The 27,025-nt window shown below is 38.6% G+C and overlaps 1 protein-coding gene across 1 annotated transcript in view; it reads right to left on the reverse strand.

The window, feature by feature from the left end:
- Nucleotides 1–1,781: 1,781 nt before the first annotated feature.
- LOC113062412 (junction plakoglobin-like) overlaps nt 1,782–27,025 on the reverse strand; it is a 68,486-nt gene continuing 43,242 nt past the window's right edge. Inside the window, exons 6-16 of the mRNA XM_026232244.1 lie at nt 26,502–26,703; nt 26,261–26,405; nt 21,393–21,496; nt 20,431–20,769; nt 15,793–15,945; nt 15,466–15,585; nt 14,039–14,189; nt 12,687–12,808; nt 4,246–4,288; nt 1,973–2,124; nt 1,782–1,837 (exon numbers count right to left, since the gene is read on the reverse strand). Of these exons, the coding sequence (XP_026088029.1) occupies nt 1,988–2,124; nt 4,246–4,288; nt 12,687–12,808; nt 14,039–14,189; nt 15,466–15,585; nt 15,793–15,945; nt 20,431–20,769; nt 21,393–21,496; nt 26,261–26,405; nt 26,502–26,703 (1,516 nt within the window). The 3' untranslated portion in view covers nt 1,782–1,837; nt 1,973–1,987. The remainder of the gene's footprint in view (nt 1,838–1,972; nt 2,125–4,245; nt 4,289–12,686; nt 12,809–14,038; nt 14,190–15,465; nt 15,586–15,792; nt 15,946–20,430; nt 20,770–21,392; nt 21,497–26,260; nt 26,406–26,501; nt 26,704–27,025) is intronic.

Below are 27,025 nucleotides of genomic sequence, written 5' to 3' on the forward strand. Positions count from 1 at the left end.
AGTAAATGCTCAGCAAATTTACATTTTTGGGTGAACTATTCATTTAAGATGATTAAAAGATTAAAAGATTTGAGCATAACAGAGGCAACCGTACCAGAATAGCCTTTATCAATAACTACTATTACATTTGGCACATACATGTTCCTTATATACCAACAGATGGCAGGCAGATTTGTACTTAAGAAGCTAAATTCTCCATTATAATTACAGTTAATAAATAATGCTCAATAATGACTGCAGTTTCATCAATCAGCGATCACACTTCACACAGATTTTAATGTCTTTCAAATTCATTTAGCCTTTCAAATTCATGTTTATAATCAGTCAACTGACCACAAAAATCTCATTCAAAACAAGATCAGCACATTTATATCTATGTACAATGATGTAAAACAATATAGTTTTGTATAAAAAATATTTAAAGTCTAAAGGATATTATTTAAAGAGGGCACAAGAGAGCAAATAGTCTGGAGTAAACAAATAAAGAATAATGTATTCAACCAGTCATAAACAGACAATATTTTGACCAATCGGAATAAAGTGTTCCAGACTGCTGTGTAATAATAATTGAACTGTTTTGTATCGAAAGTTTAAGGGTGACTCAAGATTGCAAGGTGGGAAAAGCAATCACTGTAATGCAAATTATTCATTTGTTAAACAGTACATTGTATTTGGTCTTAATAAAGAGTAATATACCATCATTTAAGAGTATAATGAAAATAACAAAGCTAAATGATCATCATGCCAAAAAAAAATTCAGGATAATGACATCATGTTCCCTATTACAGTAATATCACTGAAAGAAAAACAAATGGTCATTTTACAGTCACTGTGTATTAGATTTCTCTGAAATATACTACAAATGTGGCCACACATTGTACTTATTTAATTAAGCAACTCTGACATACCTGTAAATCTATGAATCCTACAATTATTTTGGGATTTATAATGTTGTTGCATGACAGCAGTCATTAAAAAACAAAATCTACAGAAAATAAACTGACCGACTGTATTTGGACACTTGTATGTGCTTACTGAGACTTTCATTTCAAAACCACTGGCATTCATATTTTATTGGTTTATTAGGAATTTGTGTCCAAATACTTTTGTAAATTATAGCTGAGATTAACGTTTACAGATCTATATCATCCATTAATGCCTCCTAAAATGTCTTTACATGAAATCACACACCCCAAACTTTCTCTTCCAACTGAATATCAGTTTGTCTCTTAAACATATTAAAAAAAATGCAAGAAAGAATGAAAACAGAAGAAATTCTGCCCTTGATCTGTTAGTAGAGGTTTGCAGTTTTCTTAAGTACCAGAAAAAGGCAGGACAAATGTCTTCGTATAATAGTGAGATTATGAAAATACAAACAGGTTTCTGTTTTAGATGCATGTTTTGTTGTTGCTTTTATACTTGTTTTCTACTCAGTAGCAATGCCACAAATTCACAGAACGCAAAGGAAAACGAACCCTCGTGTGGCCGAGCCGCTAGCTAGCTAATGCTACATTTCTAGGATGGAGTTGTCTGGATATCTTTGGACAAACAATATAAAGTACCAAATGTACATGTTATGATCACATGCTGATCGCGTCACCACACTTTCAGGATTTGTCACTCTGTTAGCAGCACAAGATGACAAGATGAGTTAGGCAGTGCTTGGAGTTCACATCACAAACAGACCGGTGGTGAACTAAAGCAAGTCGAGTGTTTTGTTCTTCTTTTATTCAAGCACTGCACAGTTCAGGCATGTTTTTTTTTTTTTTTTTTTTTTTTTGCAGGGAACAAACTGGTTTGGGGTCTTCATCATCATCCACTTCATTTGACCTGAAGACTGAGAGGAACATCTTTGATGAGATTCGTTTTATTCAGGAATCACACGTTCAGAAAATCACAAACAGGATAATGTTGTGTTGACTCATAACTAGAGACTCTGAATTGTACGTCAGGGAAGCGTGTGCACACTAACCTGCTGGCAGTGTTGTTAGAGGGGATTTGGGTACACCTGTCGAGGGTCATAGGTCATTTCTGGCATGTATTGCTCATGTAGCTCAGCGTCCAGCGGGAGGCCGTCCATGTGTAAATCAGAGTAACCGTATGGAGGGTAAACTGCATCCAGATCTGAGAGAGAAAGAGAGAGATCAGCTAAAGTTACAGTAATTATGTGTAAACATAACATATTTCAATTGTTTTCGTCTTTGTTGTTTATATTTTATTATTTAAAGAAAAATATTTCATAATAATTACTTGTTACATTGTTAATAAAAACGTATTTCATTGTAAGTTTAATGCATTGACTAACTAATGTGACATATATAAAGAATTTTATATGACATATTATAGTGTATATTTATTATAATTGTGAATAATGCTATATAGTTTGTATAAATAATATATGAATGTTATAATAAAATACAGATTAAATTTAATGATATATAAACATTGTAGTAAATCACACTGTACAATTACACTGAAATATTGTATATAATGTAATATATTTTATATTTTGTAAAAATATCTAAAATATTGACATTAATATAATATATATATAGACTATATATATATATATATATATATATATATATATATATATATATATATATATATATATATATATATATATATATATATATATATATATATGAACATTATAATATTATTATATTTAAATAATACTGTTGCTTTGGATAAAAGCGTCTGCTTAATGTAAATGTAAATACTATAATTTTCCTTTCCTTTCCTTTAACAAACGGTTAAAATTTTAATTTTATAAAAATTGTTGAATATATATATATATATATATATATATATATATATATATATATATATATATATATATATATATATACACACACACACACACTATATAATATTTATATTTATATACTATACAACAAATTATATATAGATAATTATTTTTATAATTATAGGTTTGTAAAAACAGCATGGTTAAATGTGTAAATTACTCAGTCTGTTGTTTTTTAATTATATTTTAACACATTAAATTGACAGTCCAACTAAATAAATTATTACAAGGTATTTGAATATTTGTAGTATTATTAATAATACATTTAATTATTCATTGAACATCATATTTGCTGCCTTTTTATAAAAGCACTAATCTGCTCAAAGTCATGCGTGTTCACTAATGAGATGTACAGAAGTAAAGCAGAGTGCCTGAAATCTTTTAACCATGGTAAAATCAGTGTAAACAGTGTGCATAGCATCATTGCCTTGAATAGAAAATGTGAAAAAGAATAAAAACATCTACAGTACTTGAAGCATTTTCACATAACGGAGGACCCTTGACATTGATCGAGTGCTGGTTAATAAAGTGTAAGTGACCGAGGGGGATTTCAGATGAACTAATTCAATGAATCCAACTGCCACATTCAGGCAGAAACACACACACACACACACACACACCCTGAGGCCAGAGCAGAAACGCCTGAAGAATCAGATGGAAAAACACCCTAATCCTCAAACTTCACGTCATATGTATAATAGTGCATGGAACATAATGTTTGTTTTGTACAAGACAAAATATTACGGATGTTTTTTTTTTCAGTAGATTTTTTTATAGACCTGCAGGGAACAAAACATTCTTATTCTGAAGATCTTTAATCATTATATGAAGCAGCATCTTCATTATTCATCATAAAAAAATAATTTATTGAACATCATTCTTACATTCTCATTCAGAATTCGTTTATAGTCTATTGCTTTCATGACATATAATTTAAAAGTTAAGTTTTCCATACAGATGCATTTATTTTAGACTTTCATTGTAAGTGCATTTCTGCTAATTTTTACAAACTGTGGGGTGTTCTTCAGATATTTTATGTCTGAACAGTATCAGTGTGTGAAATATTTGTGTAACAGGATCAAAACAGGTCGACCAGGTTTCAGTAGGTTGTTTTTTATTTCCAATTTTGACGAACGAGTGAACAGCACATCGCATCCCTAACGTACCCATAAATGTTATTCTGTCTGTTCGCGGGACGGACTGACAACAACACAATCAAACCACTCTTGCGCTTGATAAAAATGTGAATTCAATGACTGTCTCACTTTATCTTTTCGTCTTTGACCCTTCTCTCACATGCACACGCATGCCATAACTCATTTGTCATGTGGCATTTTATTGTAATGCCCTTCACTTTAATGCAGCGAGATGTGCCAGATAAATAAGCAGTGTGTGGTGGTGTGTACTAAAGCAGAAGGACTGTGCTCTCAACTCACCATCTGGTATATATCCAGGGTCGAGTGGCATGGCGGCATGTGCCTGAAAGAATATGAATGCAAACCCATTCATTAAACGTTTCTTTCATAACAAACAAAAATATGATACCATTGAAATATCAGGAAATATCCAAATATATATATGAATTGATCAGCAAATCAGTATATCAGAATGATTTCTGAAGGATCATGTGACACTGAAGACTGGAGGAATGATGCTGAAAAGCGATAAATTACTTTTTTAAAACATTCAAATAGAAAACAGCTATTTTAAATGGTAATACTTTTTCACAACATTACAGATTTTACTGTATTTTTGATCAAATAAATGCTGTGGGCACCAATTCACTTTCATTAGGACATATCCATCTCCTTTATATATATATATATATATATATATGTATCCTATCCATCTCATTAGGGCCCGAGCACCGAGGTGCGAGGACCCTCTTGTATCTGCTTTGTTTTTAGGGCCCGAGCACCGAGGTGCGAGGACCCTCTTGTATCTGCTTTGTTTTTTATTAGGGCCCGAGCACCGAGGTGCGAGGACCCTCTTGTATCTGCTTTGTTTTTTATTATTAGGGCCCGAGCACCGATGGTGTGAGGACCCTCTTGTATCTGCTTTGTTTATTATTATTATTATTATTATTATTATTATTCTTCTTCTTCTTCTTCTCCCGAATGAATCGCATTTTTGAGGGCTTTAACATGCTCAAAAAGTCATGAAACTTTGCACACGCGTCAAACCTGGTGAAAATTTTCGTGTGATATAGGATTCAGAAGAGGGTGTGGCAAAATGGCTCGACAGCGCCACCTATACCAAGAAAATCAACAGCCTTCAAGCTATGTTTCACGTACATGCACGAAAATTGGCACACATATGTAACACACCAATACCTACAAAAAAGACTCTTGGAGCGAAATTCTAAACCCAACAGGAAGTCGGTTATTTTTAATATTATGAGCATTTTTTGTGTAATTTTGGTCATTTCCATGTGTTGTATTTTAACGAACTCCTCCTAGAGATTTCTTCAAATCAACACCAAATTTGGTATGCCTAATCTAAAGGCCTTAGCGATGTTAAATTGCGAAGATCTTGAGTTTTCGTTGAAGGGCGTGTCCGTGGCGGCCTGGCGAATTTCGATGATTCGCCATGAAAAATGAAGTTGCTATAACTCACACATACAATGTCCAATCTGCCCCAAACATCACATGTTTGAAGAGACTCCGAACCTGAACAGATTGACATGCCCATATTCAGTTATAGTCATAGCGCCACCTATTGGCAACAGGAAGTGACATATTTTACGCTGCGACGAACTACTCCTACAAATTTTATGACATCAATGTCTTTTTTGTGGTCAGTCTAATCTAAAGGCCTGTGCCATGTTCAGTTGTGAAGATCTTGAATTTTCGTTAAAAGGCTTGTTCATGGCGCCGCAACGAAGTTCGATGTCTCGCCATGGGAATAAAAGATGTTATAACTCAGGCATAAAATGTCCGATCTTCCCCAAACTTCACATGTGTGATAAGAGTCCTGGCCTGAACAGATCTGCAGGCCAATATTCCACTGGGTGTGGCAGAATGGCTCGATAGCGCCACCTATACACTTTAAACGGAGTGCGCCTCAAGCTATGTTTCACGTACATGTACAAAAATTGGTACACACATGTAACACTCCAATACCTACAAAAAAGTCTCTTGGTACGAAATCCGGATCCCAACAGGAAGTCGGTTATTTAGAATTTTCCCTTCAAAATTGGTGTTGTTTTTGCCATTTTCAGGGGTTGTACTTTAACGAACTCCTCCTAGAGATTTATTCAGATCAACACCAAACTTCTTCAATGTAATCTAAAGGCCTTTGTGATGTTAAATTGCGAAGATCTTGAGGTTTCGTTAAAGGGCGTGTCCATGGCGGCCTGCCAAATTTCGATGTTTCGCCATGAAAAAGGACGTTGCTGTAACTCAGACATACAATGTCCAATCTGCCCCAAACTTCACATGTTAGATAAGACTTCTGCCCTTAACAGATCTACATGCCCATTTTCAGTTATAGTCATAGCGCCACCTGCTGGCAACAGGAAGTGACATGTTTTACGCTGCAACAAACTACTCCTAGAATTTTTTTGAGATTAAAGTATTTTTTTATTCAGTCTAATCTAAAGGCCTGTGCAATGTTAACTTGTGGAGATCTTGAGTTTTTGTTAAAGGGCGTGTACATGGAGCCATGACAAATTTTGATGTCTCGCCACAGCAAGAGAAGTTGTTGTAACTCAGGCATAAAATGTCCAATCCTCCCCAAACCTCACATGTTCGATAAAAGTCCTGCCCTGAACACATCTGAAGGCCAATATTCCATTACAATGATAGCGCCACCTGCTGGCAACAGGAAGATTGGCACATATATGGAATAAACATTCATATATTCTACTTATATTTATGAGTTTAAACGCATATTTCTCACCGTTCACCTATTAACTAAAGCCACTCGCTGCCGGTTAGCCCGGGTGCGAGGGCCCGTTCATCGCTGCTTGCAGCTTTAATTATTATTATTCTTCTTCTTCTTCTCCCGAATGAATCGCATTTTTGAGGGCTTTAACATGCTCAAAAAGTCATGAAACTTTGCACACGCGTCAAACCTGGTGAAAATTTTCGTCTGATATAGGATTCAGAAGAGGGTGTGGCAAAATGGCTCGACAGCGCCACCTATACCAAGAAAATCAACAGCCTTCCAGCTATGTTTCACGTACATGCACGAAAATTGGCACACATATGTAACACACCAATACCTACAAAAAAGACTCTTGGAGCGAAATTCTAAACCCAACAGGAAGTCGGTTATTTTTAATATTATGAGCATATTTTGTGTAATTTTGGTCATTTCCATGTGTTGTATTTTAACAAACTCCTCCTAGAGAGTTCTTCAAATCAACACCAAATTTGGTATGCCTAATCTAAAGGCCTTTGCGATGTTAAATTGCGAAGATCTTGAGTTTTCGTTGAAGGGCGTGTCCGTGGCGGCCTGGCGAATTTCGATGATTCGCCATGAAAAATGAAGTTGCTATAACTCACACATACAATGTCCAATCTGCCCCAAACTTCACATGTTTGATGAGACTCCGAACCTGAACAGATTGACATGCCCATATTCAGTTATAGTCATAGCGCCACCTATTGGCAACAGGAAGTGACATATTTTACGCTGCGACGAACTACTCCTAGAAATTTTATGACATCAATGTCTTTTTTGTGGTCAGTCTAATCTAAAGGCCTGTGCGATGTTCAGTTGTGAAGATCTTGAGTTTTCGTTAAAAGGCTTGTTCATGGCGCCGCGACGAAGTTCGATGTCTCGCCATGGGAATAAAAGATGTTATAACTCAGGCATAAAATGTCCGATCTTCCCCAAACTTCACATGTGTGATAAGAGTCCTGGCCTGAACAGATCTGCAGGCCAATATTCCACCGGGTGTGGCAGAATGGCTCTATAGCGCCACCTATACACTTTCAACGGAGTGCGCCTCGAGCTATGTTTCACGTACATGTACAAAAATTGGTACACACATGTAACACTCCAATACCTACAAAAAAGTATCTTGGTACGAAATCCGGATCCCAACAGGAAGTCGGTTATTTTGAATTTTCCCTTCAAAATTGGTGTTGTTTTTGCCATTTTCAGGGGTTGTACTTTAACGAACTCCTCCTAGAGATTTATTCAGATCAACACCAAACCTGGTCAGTGTAATCTTAAGCCCTTTGCGATGTTAAATTGTGAAGATCTTTAGATTTCGTTAAAGGGCGTGTCCATGGCGGCCTGACAAATTTCGATGTTTTGCCATGAAAAAGGAAGTTGCTGTAACTCAGACATACAATGTCCAATCTGCCCCAAACTTCACATGTTGGATGAGACTCTTGACCTGAACAGATCTACATGCCCATATTCAGTTATAGTCATAGCGCCACCTATTGGCAACAGGAAGTGTCATATTTTACACTGTGACAGACTATTTCTAGAAATTGTATGACATCAATGTCTTTTTTGTGGTCAGTCTAATCTAAAGACCTGTGTGATGTTTAGTTGTGAAGATCTTGAGTTTTTGTTAAAAGGCGTTTCCATGGTGCCGTGACGAAGTTCGATGTCTCGTCATGGGAATAAAAGATGTTATAACTCAGGCATAAAGTGTCCGATCTTGCCCAAACTTCACGTGTGTGATAAGGGTCCTGGCCTGAACAGATCTGAAGGCCAATATTCCATTGGGTGTGGCAAAATGGCTCGATAGCGCCACCTATAAACTTTCAACGGAGTGCATATGCAAATTCAATGGAGTGTGCCTCGAGCTATTTTTCACGTACATGTACAAAAGTCGGTACACACATGTAACACACCAATACCTACAAAAAAGTCTCTTGGTACGAAATTCGAATCCCATCAGGAAGTCGGTTATTTAGAATTTTCTCTGCAAAATTGGTGTTGTTTTTGCCATTTTCAGGGGTTGTACTTTAACAAACTACTCCTAGAGATATATTCAGATCAACACCAAACTTGGTCAGTTAAATCTAAAGGAATTTGCGATGTTAGATTGCAAAGATTTTGAGGTTTCGTTAAAGGGCGTGTCCATGGCGGCCTGACAAATTTCGATGTTTCGCCATGAAAAAGGAAGTTGCTGTTACTCAGATTTACAATGTCCAATCTGCCCCAAACTTCACATGTTAGATAAGACTTCTACCCTTAACAGATCTACATGCCCATATTCAGTTATAGTCATAGCGCCACCTGCTGGCAACAGGAAGTGACATGTTGTATGCTGTGACAAACTACTCCTAGAATTTTTTTGAGATTAATGTATTTTTTTGTAGTCAGTCTAATCTAAAGGCCTGTGCAATGTTAACTTGTGGAGATCTTGAGTTTTTGTTAAAGGGCGTGTCCATGGCGTCATGACAAATTTTGATGTCTCGCCACAGCAAGAGAAGTTGTTGTAACTCAGGCATAATTTGTTCGATCTTCCCCAAACTTCACATGTTCAATAAGAGTCCTGCCCTGAACACATCTGAAGGCCAATAGTCCATTATAAAGAGAGCACCACCTACTGGCAACACAAAGATTGGCACAAATATGGAGTAAACTTTGATATATTCCACTTATATTTATGAGTTTAAATGCATATTTCTCACCGTTCACCTATTTACTAAAGCCACTCGCTGCCGGTGAGCCCGGGTGCGAGGGCCCGTTCATCGCTGCTTGCAGCTTTAATTATTATTATTCTTCTTCTTCTTCTTCTCCCGAATGAATCGCATTTTTGAGGGCTTTAACATGCTCAAAAAGTCATGAAACTTTGCACACTCGTCAAACCTGGTGAAAATTTTCGTCTGATATAGGATTCAGAAGAGGGTGTGGCAAAATGGCTCGACAGCGCCACCTATACCAAGAAAATCAACAGCCTTCCAGCTATGTTTCACGTACATGCACGAAAATTGGCACACATATGTAACACACCAATACCTACAAAAAAGACTCTTGGAGCGAAATTCTAAACCCAACAGGAAGTCGGTTATTTTTAATATTATGAGCATATTTTGTGTAATTTTGGTCATTTCCATGTGTTGTATTTTAACGAACTCCTCCTAGAGAGTTCTTCAAATCAACACCAAATTTGGTATGCCTAATCTAAAGGCCTTTGCGATGTTAAATTGCGAAGATCCTGACTTTTCGTTGAAGGGCGTGTCCGTGGCGGCCTGGCGAATTTCGATGATTCGCCATGAAAAATGAAGTTGCTATAACTCACACATACAATGACCAATCTGCCCCAAACTTCACACGTTTGATGAGACTCCAAACCTGAACAGATTGACATGCCCATATTCAGTTATAGTCATAGCGCCACCTATTGGCAACAGGAAGTGACATATTTTACGCTGCGACGAACTACTCCTAGAAATTTTATGACATCAATGTCTTTTTTGTGGTCAGTCTAATCTAAAGGCCTGTGCGATGTTCAGTTGTGAAGATCTTGAGTTTTCGTTAAAAGGCTTGTTCATGGCGCCGCGACGAAGTTCGATGTCTCGCCATGCGAATAAAAGATGTTATAACTCAGGCATAAGATGTCCGATCTTCCCCAAACTTCACATGTGTGATAAGAGTCCTGGCCTGAACAGATCTTCAGGCCAATATTCCACTGGGTGTGGCAGAATGGCTCTATAGCGCCACCTATACACTTTCAACGGAGTGCGCCTCGAGCTATGTTTCACATACATGTACAAAAATTGGTACACACATGTAACACCCCAATACCTACAAAAAAGTCTCTTGGTACGAAATCCGGATCCCAACAGGAAGTCGGTTATTTTGAATTTTCCCTTCAAAATTGGTGTTGTTTTTGCCATTTTCAGGGGTTGTACTTTAACGAACTCCTGCTAGAGATTTATTCAGATCAACACCAAACTTGGTCAGTGTAATCTAAAGCGCTTTGCGATAATAAATTGCGAAGGACTTGAGGTTTCGTTAAAGGGCGGGTCCATGGCGGCCTGACAAATTTTGATGTTTCGCCATGAAAAAGGAAGTTGCTGTAACTCAGACATACAATGTCCAATCTGCCCCAAACTTCACATGTTGGATAAGACTCTTGACCTGAACAGATCTACATGCCAATATTCAGTTATAGTCATAGCGCCACCTATTGGCAACAGGAAGTTACATATTTTACACTGCGACAAACTACTCCTAGAAATTTTATGACATCAATGTCTTTTTTGTGGTCAGTCTAATCTAAAGACCTGTGTGATGTTTAGTTGTGAAGATCTTGAGTTTTTGTTAAAAGGCGTGTCCATGCCGCCGTGACGAAGTTCGATGTCTCGCCATGGGAATAAAAGATGTTATGACTCAGGGATAAAATGTCCGATCTTCCCCAAACTTCACGTGTGTGATAAGGGTCCTGGCCTGAACACATATGAAGGCAAATATTCCATTGGGTGTTGCAAAATGGCTCGATAGCGCCACCTATACACTTTCAACGGAGTGCATATGCACTTTCAACGGAGTGTGCCTCGAGCTATGTTTCACGTACATGTACAAAAATCGGTACACACATGTAACACACCAATACCTACAAAAAAGTCTCTTGGTACGAAATCCGAATCCCAACAGGAAGTCAGTTATTTAGAATTTTCTCTGCAAAATTGGTGTTGTTTTTGTCATTTTCAGGGGTTGTACTTTAACTAACTCCTCCTAGAGATTTATTCAGATCTTCACCAAACTTGGTCAGTGTAATCTAAAGGCCTTTGCATTGTTAAATTGCAATGATCTTGAGGTTTCGTTAAAGGATGTGTCCATGGCGGCCTGACAAATTTTGATATATTGCGATGAAAAGGAAGTTGCTGTAACTCAGACATACAATGTCCAATCTGCGCCAAACTTCACATGTTAGTTAAGACTTCTGCCCTTAACAGATCTACATGCACATATTCAGTTATAGTAATAGCGCCACCTGCTGGCAACAGGAAGTGACATGTTTTAGGCTGCGACAAACTACTCCTATAATTTTTTTGAGATTAACATATATTTTGTGGTCAGTCTAATCTAAACGCCTGTGCAATGTTAACTTTTGGAGATCTTGAGTTTTTGTTAAAGGGTGTTTCCATGGCGCCATGACAAAATTTGATGTCTTGCCACAGCAAGAGAAGTTGTTGTAACTCAAGCATAAAATGTTCAATCTTCCCCAAACTTCACATGTTTGATAAAAGTCCTGGCCTGAACACATCTGAAGGCCAATATTCCATTATAATGATAGCGCCACCTGCTGGCAACAGGAAGATTGGCACATATATGGGATATACTTTGATATATTCAACTTATAATTAGGACATTAAATGCATATTTCTCAACGTTCACCTTTTTACTAAAGCCACACGATGGCGGTGAGCCCGGGTGCGAGGGCCCGTTCATCGCTGCTTGCAGCTTTAATTTACATTTATAACTGTTTACAGTTTTACACAGTTGCCCCAAAAAGTATTTCTAACGTTCTGGACACAAGTCACACGTACGTGGATTTGAATGTTATTGCATTAGAAAATATCAAACTAAGTTGTAACATGACACTTTCTGTGATAACTAACATCACTTTTCTAAGCCATTTTTTATCTACACACTAAAAATGGCAAAAAATATCCAAGTGCATGTGACAGTCATATAACCGTTTGCAGTATAAGAAACCTAAATGAAACCAACAAACTGAATTAATGGAAAAAAGCACACTGTTTCAAATCAGGGTTGAATTGGCAATTTGGTTTGCATTCATTTTCAATAACTGAAAGGTATGTCATCATTTAAGCCATATCAATGTAATTATTTCATTATGATTGCAAAAAATTGATACTGCATACAATCATTCATCGAAATGAACTCATTGAGTGACCTCTGTGTGTGACTCCTGAATAAATACTATATTCACCATTTCCCAAGCTGCAGGGTCATGTTTGAAGAGGGAATGGGTGAGCTCCACCGACACACGCTTCCTGTAGTCTGAACTCTTGTCCTCCGAGATCCGGAAGAGAACAGCTGCAGCATAGGTGGCTGAAGAAAAGAGGAGGATTACAACCTGATTTTTTGATATAAGATATGATACATGATCATTATTAACTTATTATTATGGATTATTATTATTATGTAATTTTTATAATGCATGGAATATATTTAGTGGAAAAAAATACATTTTTTTCATAGTTTGGCTGGTCCTGCGACTTATAGTCAGGTGCGACTTATTTATCAAAATTAATTTGACATGAACCAATTGAAAACATTACCGTCTACAGCCGCCAGAGGGCGCTCTATGCTGCTCACTGCTCCTGTAGTCTACATTGAAGACATATAGCGCCTTCTCGTGGCTGGAGACGGTAATGTTTTCTCTTGGTTCTTGGTTCTAAATAAATGCGACTTATAGTCCAGTGCGACTTATGTATGTTTTTTTTTCCTCATCATGACGTATTTTTGGACTGATGCGACTTATACTCAGGTGCGACTTATAGTCCAGAAAATTCAGTAATTACTTTAATAACATATGACAAATAAAAAGGTAAAAAATTACAGTAAATGCTTTTCATTGTTAGAAAAGAGTTCTATTTAAGTAAATGGCATTCTTTAGAACTTTCTTTTCATCAAAGAATTCTGAAAAAAAAATCATGATGTAACACACATATAAATATATAATGTATACTTGATTATTATGTAATGTTTAACATTAATTTATTATGTAATATAAATGTACATACAAATAAAATATACACATACGTATAAAAAATACACTTGCTGGACTATGACTTTAATGGATGGTCTGTTAATCAAGTGTAAACAGACTTTTTAACTAAATGTATTCCTGAAAGTGAAATCTTCAGCTTGTGAGATTAATGGCCATTTAACACGTTATGTGCCGAGCTGAAGATTTGGTTGCAAACTTTTGGTCTTTCGTGTATTCTGCTTCTTTTCGATGCTGATGTGTGGCACCTAAGTCAGCACCTAACGTCATGCTGTGTCTGACTGTGTTACCACAGACTGTCATTGTCCAGCAGATACAGGAGAAAGTGTTAAAAGGGAAGTGAAGCCCAAGTTTGGTGACCCATATTAGGAATTTGGGCTCAGCATATAACCCATCCAAGTTCACACACACCCGGCAATTCACTCCCCCCCACTTACAATCCCTTCTCGACCCGAGACTCGAACCTGCAACCTTCAGGTTACAAGTCTGACTCTCTAACCATTAGGCCACAGCTGCCCCCAAATAGCTTCCTCTGGATGGGCATCACTCACCAATCCCCTCATTGGGAGAGTGCAGGAGCTCCATTAGAGGTGCAGATGCTCCTTCTGCGTCAATCATCTCAGCAGACTGCTTATCCAGAGCCAGTTCACACAAAACACCAGCGGACACACGCTTTATGTTCTCCACGTAGGAGTACAGAAGCTAACAGGAAACAGGAAGTCAAAGAATGAGAGGGGTCATACACACACACAAAAAAACTCATCTGTGCTGCTGTTTCACTACTGCTTCATCAACACCTACATCTCATTACAAGGTTTTATTTTTCTTGCACTTCTAGTGTAATTTGTTTCCTATTTTTTTAAGTTACTTTGGACTTACAGTAAAAGCATGTACCATAATAATAATGCACAGTTTTTTGGGAAGCAACTAAAATGAGTGACAATAGTATTTTTCCCATATCGTAACATAACTCTGTCGCTTTTTTCAGTAACAAACCACTTTTCCCAACATATAGCAACTAACCACTTCATCACTATTTTAATGTCATATTTTATTTTGCACAGATAATTCCCAACATAATTTTTAACACTCTCTGTCAGTTTGGGGAAATATGATTTTAGTGAATTGGTTCATTTAGCAGATTCATCTATATGAATCAACACTGAGTTCCTGCACAAAGGCAGTGTTGTTAAAGCTAAAACTATTAATAATCTTATTCGTTAGTTGAAATAAAGCCGAAATAAAACAACATATAATATAATACAGTATAATATAAATATTAGATCACAAATTAGATGAAAATATATAGTATAGTATACTATACTATAATAAATACTAAATATATAGTAAATAAAAAAAAAATTCAAAAATGTTTTCAAAATAAATAAATGCCATAACACTGCACATAAGTCAGTTTGTAAAAGATTGTAAAAAAAAATTAAGTGAAATATTTTGTTAAATGCTATCATGTATCACTATGTTTTATTCTATATAAATTATATAAATTTGGCATTATTATTTAGTATGTATGTCTTCAAATTTAATACGATGACTCTACACTGCTTGTTGTTGTGGCAGAAAAATGTGAATCTAAATATAAATGATATCATCTGATATTTATGTATTTCAAAAATATATCACACCCTTATGGTATTTTGTTTATTTGATTTTATTTATTTATTTTTGCTCGTAGCTTATCTAACTTCTTTTTCACTACTGCTTGTAGTGTAGCTTGTAGCTTGCAAAAGAGTAGCTTGACTCTATTTTAAAAGAAAGCTTTAAATGTAGCTTCGTTGACACTGGTATCATAATATATAAACACTGACAAACACACACACACATACAGACAGCAGCCATCGCCCGCAACACCCACACATCACAACAGACACACACACACACACACACACACACACACACACACACACACACACAGGTGAACTGCTTTCACTGCCAAAACTGCCATAAGTTGGTTCAGTACTTGCACAAACAGAGGAATGGTCTGCAAGCTGGCGATCTCTCCTCGGTTGATGGGATCTCTGGCCAGTATATGCAAAGCCCCTGTACAGCCTTCCACGATCTCCTCCATTCGCACGCCATCCTGTGGAAATAAAAAAGTGAGAAGAAAACATTAACTCTAATGCTAAAGGGATCTGGTCCATGCCATATACTGGGACTGGGACCTTGATGCTAACTGGGCTGTATTTTGTCCTCCCTTTGAGGGCTTCGGAGTTCGGACTATATGTGAGGGTGAATAAAGAGTATATACGACAAATCCATGCACAGGTATAAAAAGCTCCAAACGCACCTGATAGGTCTGCTGGGCCGCTGAGCCATGTCTTTGAGTTTCCTGATGAGCTTTCAATAGCAGGTTGATCAGTCGAGGGATTGTGCCAGATTCTCTTAGAGGCGCCTGATTGGCTGGACACAGGGCCAAGTTACGAATCAAACCCACTGTGGCCTATAGTGCGAAAAATGCATATAATTAATGAGTGTTTAGAGCATTTTCATGTTTGTTTGAATTTTCTTATTGCTTTCTAATGCTCACAAATGGATTAATGCAATGGTTTTCAAAGTAAATAAAATTACTCTAAATATTAATGTTAATATCATTTAAATGATTCATTTGAATTTCATTTCAATAAATAAAAAACTCTGAAAAATAAAAATGAATAGAAATAAATAGCATGGAAGAATTTAATGTGAAATTTGAGATTATATTGAAATGAGCTGAACGTTTATATAGTACTGAATTTCATATAAATATCACATTAGCTGATCATTTTTCTTCAAATACCTAAAACAGAGTAAGTAAATAAATACATTAAAATAGAATAGTTCAGATAATTTGGAAGAATTTAATGAAAAAATATATATTTTATTATTACTATATATTATTTATATATTATTATAACATTTATTATTTTTTATATTGAGATGCGTGCTTTAGATCGTCTCTGTATTTCGCCGAAGCTGAGCACATTGAGCTCCAAACACTTCCTGCACTATGAATTATTGCAGCCTATGAAAAAATAATTTAAAAAAGATATTCTTTGGGATTTTTCTTTGTGACGGCTAAATTCTCTTCAACTCAATAAACCGTGCCCCACTTTTGTACCGCTGTACCTTTTCAAAAAGACATAATCTGAGTCTTAACTCAGTTGTTGTAAATTCATCACAGTGCAGCTCCATTGTAAGTCCATTCCTCAAAGCTTTCATCGTCTTTAACAAGTGACTCACTCTTGTAAATCCCAAAGTGATGCCTGTTGACTGAAGCCCAGGCACTGACATCAACTTGATTGCAACCGAGCAATGTTACATGCAGCAATAATGTTTTTTTTAATATTAAAAATCTGAGCTGATTATAAAATTTAGGGGGTGTAAGATTGAATGCAATCTCAAATGTTTCTGGAGGCATCAATGCACATTTGAGTCTTTGCTGGTGAAATCACCTGTATATCACTCCACGATATAGTTCAAATAAATGTCATGCATTTATGTGAAGTGTCTGTCATTTTACTTCTGCCCAACCATTTGTGCACAAAGAGACTTGGGTAAAGGCTTAATTCCAGCCTCCTTCATAACGCATCATTAGTCAACAATGTTCCTCTGCTGATTAGAGAACAGTGACTGATAGAGCAGATCTCTGCAGGGTGGGACGAAAAGCCATGTCAAGTGTTGAAAATGCTGCAAATAAACATGATGCAATGCATTCCACACACTGGGCTCTCATGTGTGTTGCATTAGTGATCCGTCTTTTCCAACCGGCCTGGGTGCAACCCAAGCCATCAGCCAAACTGGGACGGTCCAACTGTAGTACATAAGGTCTTCATGAATCTCATTTGTAAAACCGTTGAACAGTTTTTTGGTTTCCATATAGGAGCCATTATAAAATAAATAGTTCGGCTTTAAATTAACCATGTCCAGATCAGTGATAAAATGCATAAAATTGGGCCATACTGTTACAATACCCTGATTCAACTCGTCAGCTCATTAGTAGAGACTTTAAGAGCTGAAGTGGGTCAGAAAAGTTAAAGGGCTGTGAGAAAATATGATGCATGTCAGAGCTGCGTCTTGTTCAGCAGCGGCAGCTCTCAAAGTAATAGCATCCAAAATAACCGAATAACCAGCTGCAATGATGTCTGTTCATCAAAGAACACAAGAAGAAACAGGAAATCAATCACAGTTGCAGCTTTAAGGATTTGTCTATATTTCATTTAGAATTTAGTGATTGATAAATTTATACATTTCTGTATATTTAATTCTCAGCTTGCTGAAGGGAACGGGTAGCTAAATATGACATTTATTATAATGGGTCTATGTAAAGATTGTTTTAGGTTCACTTGAATTAGAAGTTATTTTTAAAAGTCTAATAGATGTTAAAATTGATAGCAATTATACTGTAATGTTGAATGGCTAAAGTCAATGGTTAAATGTTAGGAGAAAAAAAATCATAGAGACAGCAGTATAATTGGTAACAGTGATACTTGCTTTCAGTCATAAAAAGATGCCATCAAACAAATATTTAAAATATACTGTCTTCATGTTTTTTCTTCATTAATTTGAAGATTAAACGTGAAAATATTCCAATATAAAAAATATATTGAATAACTTGGTAGGTGGGATTAATCGCAATTAATTGATTTGTAAAAAAAAAAAAAAGAGAAAAAATCAATTTACAGCACTAGAATTTTTTTTTTAATTCTTAGTAAAATCTGTGTCTTGTAGTATACTGCATTATTTAAAGCTTCACAAAGTATGTACCACATTTAAAATGTTTTACTGTAAAAAAAAAAAAAAGTTTAATAGTAGATTTGAAAAATGTGTCAAATTATGTTCATGCATATGAGATGAACTTGTATCTGTAGCCTAATAAAAGCAATTCGATTTTTAGATTTTTACCTTGTTAATATACCTTTTATTGGACACTTCCGCTCAAGCAATAAAGTAATACCTGACTACATTTAAACAACGGCAATGATAGTGAAAACGTAAAAACTCGGCAGTGTGATGATGTCGATATAGTCTAAAAGCACTACTATATTGGTCAGCTCAACATCAACACAAACTAATCACTGAATGAAACAGTGGAGAGCAACACACAAAACACCGGAGTACACAATCAATGCAAATGCTTATATTTTCAAGATTTCCTATTCAATCAGGAATCTCCGCATGCAGACTGTGAGTGAAAATGAAAACCTGGTATTCTTGTTCTTCTGGATCAATACACACATGCTGAACAGATCACAGCACACACACACACAGGTTTCTGCTCCAACGGTCTGAAACGATTAAGTGGGAGATCATGCATGCCGGGAGCCCGTGCCCCACAGACAGACAATCAGAGTCCGGCCCACCACAAATCAGAGAGCTGAGGACAGCCAATTACATCCAGCACGACCTTTCTGATTTCCCCAAGATTCAAAGGCTTTGACTGGCATGGAGGCAAGATAAAACAACTGGTTGGTTACTGCATCTGATGGTTATTTTAGAAGTGCAGAGGAAAACTGACCATCTGCAATATTTCATTTTTATATACAAATATTAAGGGCAAATGTTTGGAATGTAATCACTATCATTTAAAAGTTTGGGGTTGTTAAAAATTTTTTATGTTATTGAAACAAATCTCTTATGCTCACCAAGGCAAACATTTTTTTTATCAAATGTATAGTAAAAACAGTAAAATTGTGAAATATTATTACAATTTAAAATAAATGTTCTCTATTTGAATATATTTTAATAGGTAATGTATTCCTGGGATGGAAAATTTGAATTTTCAGGATAATTTAAATGTCTTCAATGTCACATGATCCTTCAGAAATCATTCTAATATGTTGATTTGCTGTTCAAGAAACATTTCATAATATGTTGAAAACAGTTGTACTGTTTAATATTTTGGTGGACACTCTGGATTCTTTGATGAATAGAAAGTTCAAAAGAACCGCTTTTATTCAAAATAAAAAGTCTTTTGGAACATTATAAATGGCTTTACTGTCACTCTTGATTTATTTAACACATCCTTGCTGAATAAAAGTATTAATTTCCTAAAAAAACAAAACATGAAGCTCAAAACTGGTTATTTCTGGACCTTTTGCAACACCAAACCAGGGTTATTATCTTTAACTAAAACATTTTTGTTAATTGGAATAATAATATAAAAATAAATGATTAGATGAAAAACTATAACTGAAATTAAAGAATTTAAACCTACTTTAAAATAATTAAAACTTAAAATAATTATATTTAAAACACCACCACCAGAAAACAAATAAAGATGACAAAAGCACATTATATATATATATACACATATATATATTTAAGTTGCCTGATCATGCACACTCCCCATCTGCCACTCCCCCAACACAAAGAGTCCCGCACCAAATTCGCATCATTGGTAGAGCCATAATAATTTACACATTTACAATTTACAAGTTAAGTTCTAACAAACTTTATTGCATCACAAAGGGTCTCCGTTGCTCAACGTTCCATGAAAATCAGTGACTCCTGATGCCTTTTTGCTTCCAAAAATCAGTGCGACTATCCTAATTTCCTAACCTTCAAGCAATTCCATAAAATGTTTCTTCTATATAACACAAAATTATTTCAGTCATTCAGATACAATGATTTCCAGCTCTCAGTCTGTGTATGGCAGCGGTTCCTTGCATATGATACTTGAGGGCTCTTATATTGTTCCAGCTAGTGTCCTCAAAATTACACCGAAGCCCCAGAGTAGCGTAGGAGTGCTTCTCAATGACTAAGATCCGGCAGCAAATAAGCTTAACGCGAGAGGCAAGCCTCAGCACTCTTAGACATCAAAGGCATGCAAGAACTGCCCCCAGACGATTCAAATCTGTCCTTTAAATTGAAACGGCGGAGAGGACTTTCAAACTGGCAGCAATTCAGACACACCCACATACACACACACAAAATAACACGTACAGACCTTTACCACAGGCCAATAGTGCGGCTGGCCTAAGAGCTTGGTGATGGCTGGGATGCCGTAGTGCAGACGCACTGCATTCTGGGCCAGCTCTGCATCGAGGTGGCGGCTCGTGAGGTGACGTAGGGCGCAGACGGCCGGCTCGGCCACATCCTCTTTCTCTCCAGCCCGGAGCACGGCGTGAATGAGGGCCTCCACCCCACCGCTCTGAGTGACCAGGGCCTTGTTGCGTGCGTTGTTGCAGGTGAGGTTTGACAAGATGCCAGTAGCACAGGTCAGCATGTTCACGTCATCTGAACCCAGCTGACTCACTAAGATCTGCAGGAGACCGTCCAGGCCTTCCTGTGTGGAGATGAAACAATAATATAAGTTAATGCAATACATTTCACTTTACACTGCTGTTCAAAAGTTCAGACGATCTGTTTCCTCAGTTCAGTGACTGCTGAAGGAAATGGAGCGCTAAATGACTTCTTTCATCATTGGATCATATACACCGGTGTTTTGGCTCAATTCAAGTCCGAGTGAATGACAGGCATCTGTAGTGAGTTTTGACTGAGTAACTTGTAGATCTGTGCTGCCTGAATTGAAAGTTTCGGTTCAGTCACCAAAAAGAACCATTTCAAAAGAATGATTTGTTTGTGAACCGGACATCACTCCGTTTGACTGAGGCTCTGGATTAGAGGTAATAATGTTGTAAATAATGTCTGTAAATAATGTAAATAAGACTGATCATTTCTCTTCATAAGACCTTAATGTATCGTCAGGAGCCACAGGTAGGCTATTCAGTGGTCCTTGATTTGCTTTTTTTATTTCCAAAGACAGGCAGCTGCATTTTATGAATCACCAAGGACCAGAGTTTCAGTAAAAAAATATCTTTACTGTTCTATTTTGGATGAGCTACTCCTTTAAGTACATTACACCATTGTAAAAGCACATGGTCTACAGAGAGGAACAGCTCATTTTACCTGCTTGGTTGCAGCGTCAGAGAGATTCCTCAGGGTCCACAGGCAGTTCTGTGTCAGGCGCTGACTCGAACCTGTGAGATGTTGGCCCAGAGCCTGCATACCTCCTGCCAAACGGAGAGAAAAAGGCTTAGAGTCCATATTTATCGGACTTAGCCACACAAAAAAAGGAAGAAAGGACAAAATTATCCAGCTACACAACCTGCTCTAAAAAGAAAGTGGCTGTATTACTCCATGGATTAAGCATTGTCTGCCAAGGAGAGAGAAATGTCTTTCAGACTCTGCAAAGATAAACTAAAAGCCACATGGCTTAGGAAGATAAAAAGAGGGAAGGAGATTAGGAGACATCCTTGAAAACTGTCTCTCATCCACTGTTGTAACTACCCAATCCAAGCAAGTGTCAAAACGTCATATGAGAGGAGGACATGGCAGGAGGATGGCATAACTTTGAAGACTTTTATGAGATCAGCTCTGGAATGCTTCGACATTTTATTTCTAAGTATTATTTCGCTGAAAGGTCAGAGTTAATATGGTAAAACCTATACAGTGATCATCATACAATGATATGCTACTGTTATGTTGATTCATAGTGCCAATGTGGAGGATACAGACTCAAGTTTAGCTTGTAACGTTTCCTGATCACATTTCATTTTTCTCCTTAGATTTTTTTTGGCACCCTCCACTGTCTTTGACGGTCATAAAAACTGATTCCTGGTCATGCTGTGCAAAGGAGCTCAGAAAGCTGAATCATCCACTGATTTGCATTCAAATTTCAGTTATTTTTGGCAGTTGAGTTTGGCTTTTTTTAATTAATCATTTTATTTAACAAGGAGACATACAATTGATAAAAAGTGACAAAAAATAAATGTATAATGTCAGTGACCGACAACAAAATGGGATATCGCTTCACGTTTTCTCTCATCCTTCACTGTCATCGCTCCTGTTTTTTTTATCCTTCAGTCTCCTCCGTGGGACTCGAGACCAGTGGGTTGAGCAGGTGTCGCTCATTTCCAAATCACTCTACCAACCTTTCCCCGTTCCCACAGCTCTCGGCCCCGCCCCACTCGTCACAAGACCAATCTACTTCGAGTGTAAACTAAACGAGCCAATGCACATTTGGCATGCAATTATTGCATCCAGCTGCCGCTGATCACAGCATGAGTATAAGGCAGCTGCAGGTGCAATGCTTACCAGCTTTTCGCTTCAAAGCTGAGCACCTGCTTACCTCAACTGTGTCTACGGTGAATTGCAAGATCAGCACGCTCTGGGAAGCTTCCTGTGTTGGCGAGACAGCGTTTCAGTGGCGGTTGTTCCAGTGTCGAGTGTGTTGCACACTTCAGGCTGCACTTCCCCTTGTCGTGTTGCAAGCGGCCATCTCACCTGTGTGCCTCAGCATTAAAAGAGCATTTTCCACAAGGCAGAAGCAGCTTATCCACAAGCCGCATAGGCACTGCCGGTAAGTTACACCACTCGGCCTGTTACATGTGAGACCACTCCAGGACTGGCTTTATGGCCGAGTCCCGAGTTGGGCATGAAAGTGCGGCACTCACCGGGTCCAAGTTACACCGGCCTGTCGCCAAACCCTCACCCCGTGGTCAGATCTTGCATTTCTCCAGGCAGGGGTGCCCCTAGAGCAGATATCCAGGAATGCTGTGGTTTACACGGATGCCTCCACCACCACCTGGGGGGCCATGTACAACGGGCATGCAGTCTCAGAGGTTTGGGCAGGCCCGCATCTGCAGTGACACATCAGTTGGCTAAAGTTGTTAGCAGTACACCTTGCCTCGAACTGTCTCAAAGGTCTCTTACGAGGCAAGCATGTGCTGGTCCAAACTGACAACACAGCGACTGTTGCGTACATAAACCGACAAGGTGGTCTGCACTTCTGTCATATGTCACAACTCGCCCGCCACCTCTTCCTATGGAGTCGGAAGGTTCTGGGTAAGCCTTTGGCTAAGCATGCCCTCATCGTCAGGTTCCTTGGAGGGGCCAGGAGGTTAAATCCTTCCCGACCCCCCTCTATACCCTCTTGGGACCCGACTCTAGTGCTTAAATCATTACAGCAGGGCCCATTCAAGCCTTTGCAGTCAGTTGAGCTAAAGTTTCTTTCATTAAATTTCTTTCACTGGCTTCCATCAAGAGGGTAGGGGACCTGCGGCTGACTCCCAGGTAATCCTGAGGCCCCGGCCTGACTGCGTGCCCAAGGTTCCCACTACACCCTTCAAAGACCAAGTGGTGAACCTGCAAGCGCTGCTCCTGGAGGAGGCAGACCCAGCTCTGGCTTTGTTCTGTCCGGTCCAAGCATTGAGATACTACATAGACCGAACACAAAGCTTCAGGACCTCAGACCAGCTCTTTGTCTGTTACGGAGGATGGCAAAAGGGGAGTGCCGTCTCTAAGCAGAGGATAGCCCACTGGATTGTGGATGCCATAACCCTGGCTTATCAGGCTCAAGGTGTGCCCTGCCCATTCTGGTTGCGAGCTCACTCAACTAGAAGTGTTGCATACTCCTGGGCGCTGGCTCGTGGCGCCTCACTGACAGATATCTGTAGAGCTGCGGGCTAGGTTAACCCTAACACGTCCGGTATCCTCCTGTGTTCTCACCTCAAACGGGTAATGGCACTGAGAGGCTCTGGTTAGTGTCGACTTGCTTAAACTGCTCAAGAGTGTCCGTACTGTAGACCCTGTTGAGATCCTCCATCACCCTAGGCAGCTGGACGCAGCGGAACATACGGTGCCAGGCCTTCATGATGAATCCTTGAGAACCATGGAAGGCTGGGTTCCATATTGAGACCTAAGCGGTACTTGTATGTGTATAGTCCATGGTACAGCCTTAGACCCGTCTTTCCCTGGCAGAATTCTTCCCTTCCAAGAGGGTTTTAATCACCTCAAATTTCTCCATATACACCTAAACGGATGCTATATGTGTTTTTGCTCCCGAGACCTCCTTCGGGAAGGAAGGGGCTTTCGCAGCATCCCTGTTCCAAGCGGAATGGGTACGTTTTCCCAGTGTTAACCAACCCAGCGAGGTAGTGCTTTGACAATGGTGAGTGGAACTACTTGTTCCGAGCCCCGGCCTACACCTTATAGGGGCGCAAGCGGCTCGCACAGGGCACTGGAAGGGGCAACATCCATGGCGCTTTGGTAAGGATCCCATTTTGCGTTGGTCACTGAAGTGGCGTCTAGAGTGACTGACTGAAAGGGAATGTCTCGGTTACGTATGGTAACCCTCATTCCCTGAAGGAGGGAACGGAGACACCAAGGGCCCTATCTTGCACCCAGCGCAATTGACTTTGTACACCGACGCATGTGTCATTCCTATTTTGCACCCGCGCAAAGCGCGCTTTTCCCTCCACTGAAGCACGTCGCTAAACTAGTGAATGAACTTGCGCTCCCTGGGCGGTTCAGCGCAAAAAAGGAGGCGTGTTCCGGCGCAAACAATCCCTGGTGCTATTTTGCTGTTCCATTAAACAATTGCGCCACTGACCAGAAAAAACCTAGTCTAAAGTCAGTGGCGCGTTGCGCGTTGTTCATTATGCTATTTTAAGGGCGCATGCTTGACCATAATGTATAGCGTGCACAACGTGCATACACTTTGCTCATGTAATCTACACAGCTGCAACAGTTGCAAATCATAAATTGTTACACTAAAAAATATTAACACGTGAGATGACGGAAATCATTGTGGTGTGCCACGAAGATGTGAAAAAATAGGCATAAATCTAGCTTACAAATTATTCAGGCTAATTTTAATAGGCTAATTAAGGATCAGACCTGTTGGCCAAATAGTGGCAAGACATGTGTATTTAAGGACATCTGACAAATTGTGGCTATTTCCTCCCACGCCTGTTTAACCGACGCTATTTTGGGTGGGTTTCTCCCATCCCCATACAACACAACTTCTCTGTCTTTCACTGTTCTTACAAGAACATCAGTCTCCTCGGCTGTGAACCGCTCCTGGCGTGCGCCTGGTAAATACGCCATAATAATAGCAATCCATAATGGAACTTGCGCACCTGCTTTTAAAGGGAATGTTGGATGAAGTTCTGATTGGTTTATTTCACGTTACGCCCAAACCACACCTATGAATAATGAAGCTACTTCAGACCAACCCACTTTAGATTTGCGCCGGGCGCAAGAGCCATTCATCCCGCCGGGAAAATAGCAACAGTGCCGAGACCCGCCCACAAAGTTACTTGCGCTTCGCGCTTTGACACTTGCGTTTCAGATCGTTAAAATAGAGCCCCAAGTCCCGTCGCCATGGTTGCTGTACCGACGCTGAGCTGCTGGGTCTCAGGCTCGGCACCTCAGCGAAAACCTTGTATGCATTGCACCTGCTGCCTTCTTATACTCACGCTGTGATCAGCGGCAGCTGGATGCAATAATTGCATGCCAATGTGCATTGGCTCGTTTAGTTTACACTCGAAGTAGATTGGTCTATCGAAGTGATATCCCATTTTGCATCAGTCAACGACGTAGCATCCATTAGGGAACGAGGGTTACAATACATAACGGAGACAAATTGTTACACAAAAAACAAATGGTTATCATTTGCGGTAATCTCAGAAATAATTCATAATGTAATAATCACTTATGTCTATAAAACTCATGCAAATTCATTCAGCAAAAAGTGAGGAAAAATATGCAAAAAAGCCAACAACACCCTCAAACAAAATCTGAAGCAGAAAAAAAGAGATGGAGATTGTGATATTACAAGGAAATTATACAAAAATGCCCATGAGAAAAGACCTTGAGAATGAAAGAAAAGTGAAATGAATATTCCTCCAGGGTCTTGGAATCAAAAATACATAAAAGTGAAACAAAGGGGAAAAGAGTGTTAAATGAAGAACGTAACACACACATTTACTCACCAGCGTCAACAATAGCCGGCTTGTTGCTTGGACAGACAGAAAGCACCTTCAGGACTCTGCTGGTGGTCCATAGGAGCTTCTCATAGTTGTAGTTTCTCATAATGAACACCAAACTTTCTGGGCCAGCATTTGCCAGGATGATCAACTGTGAAGAGAGAAAAAACACACAGATTAAGGCCACAAATATACTTTAAGTGCAATCAGTCTCTAAGGCAATGCATTCTCAGTGATGATACGATGCCTTGCTCTCCTGATTGCCGTAAGACAGCAGCTGCAGGCAGTCTGTGGTGATGGCCAGGAACTTGGGGTTAGTCTTTCTCAGAAGAGGGACCATCCTTTGCAGTCCATCGGCCAGACGCACCGCCATCTTGGCTCCCTCCTGGTGCAGTAACAGGTTGTGTAACGTGGTAATGGCATAGAACAGCACTGACTCCATAGGGGAACTGAAGAAAGAATAAAATATGTATAACATTTTCAAATCAAAAAATAGGATGATCCCCATATTTACATGTATACAGACATTTTTATATTGCGTAGTAGTAAGCATGATATTAAAAAGTTCCACAATTTAATGCTTTCATACTTTGTTGCACAACAACAAGTTATTCAAATATTATCTAAAAAATATTTATTGTCTATTAAATTAAATATTTATCTTTTTTCTAGTCAATATAAGAATAAAAAAGGTGAAAGGCAAAAACGGTTGGATGATACAACCCAAATAAAATTCTTGAACACGTGGAAAAAAGATTAACATTATTAACA

This window comes from Carassius auratus, chromosome 44 (assembly GCF_003368295.1).
Source record: "Carassius auratus strain Wakin chromosome 44, ASM336829v1, whole genome shotgun sequence".
In the NCBI taxonomy this organism is placed as follows: domain Eukaryota; kingdom Metazoa; phylum Chordata; class Actinopteri; order Cypriniformes; family Cyprinidae; genus Carassius; species Carassius auratus.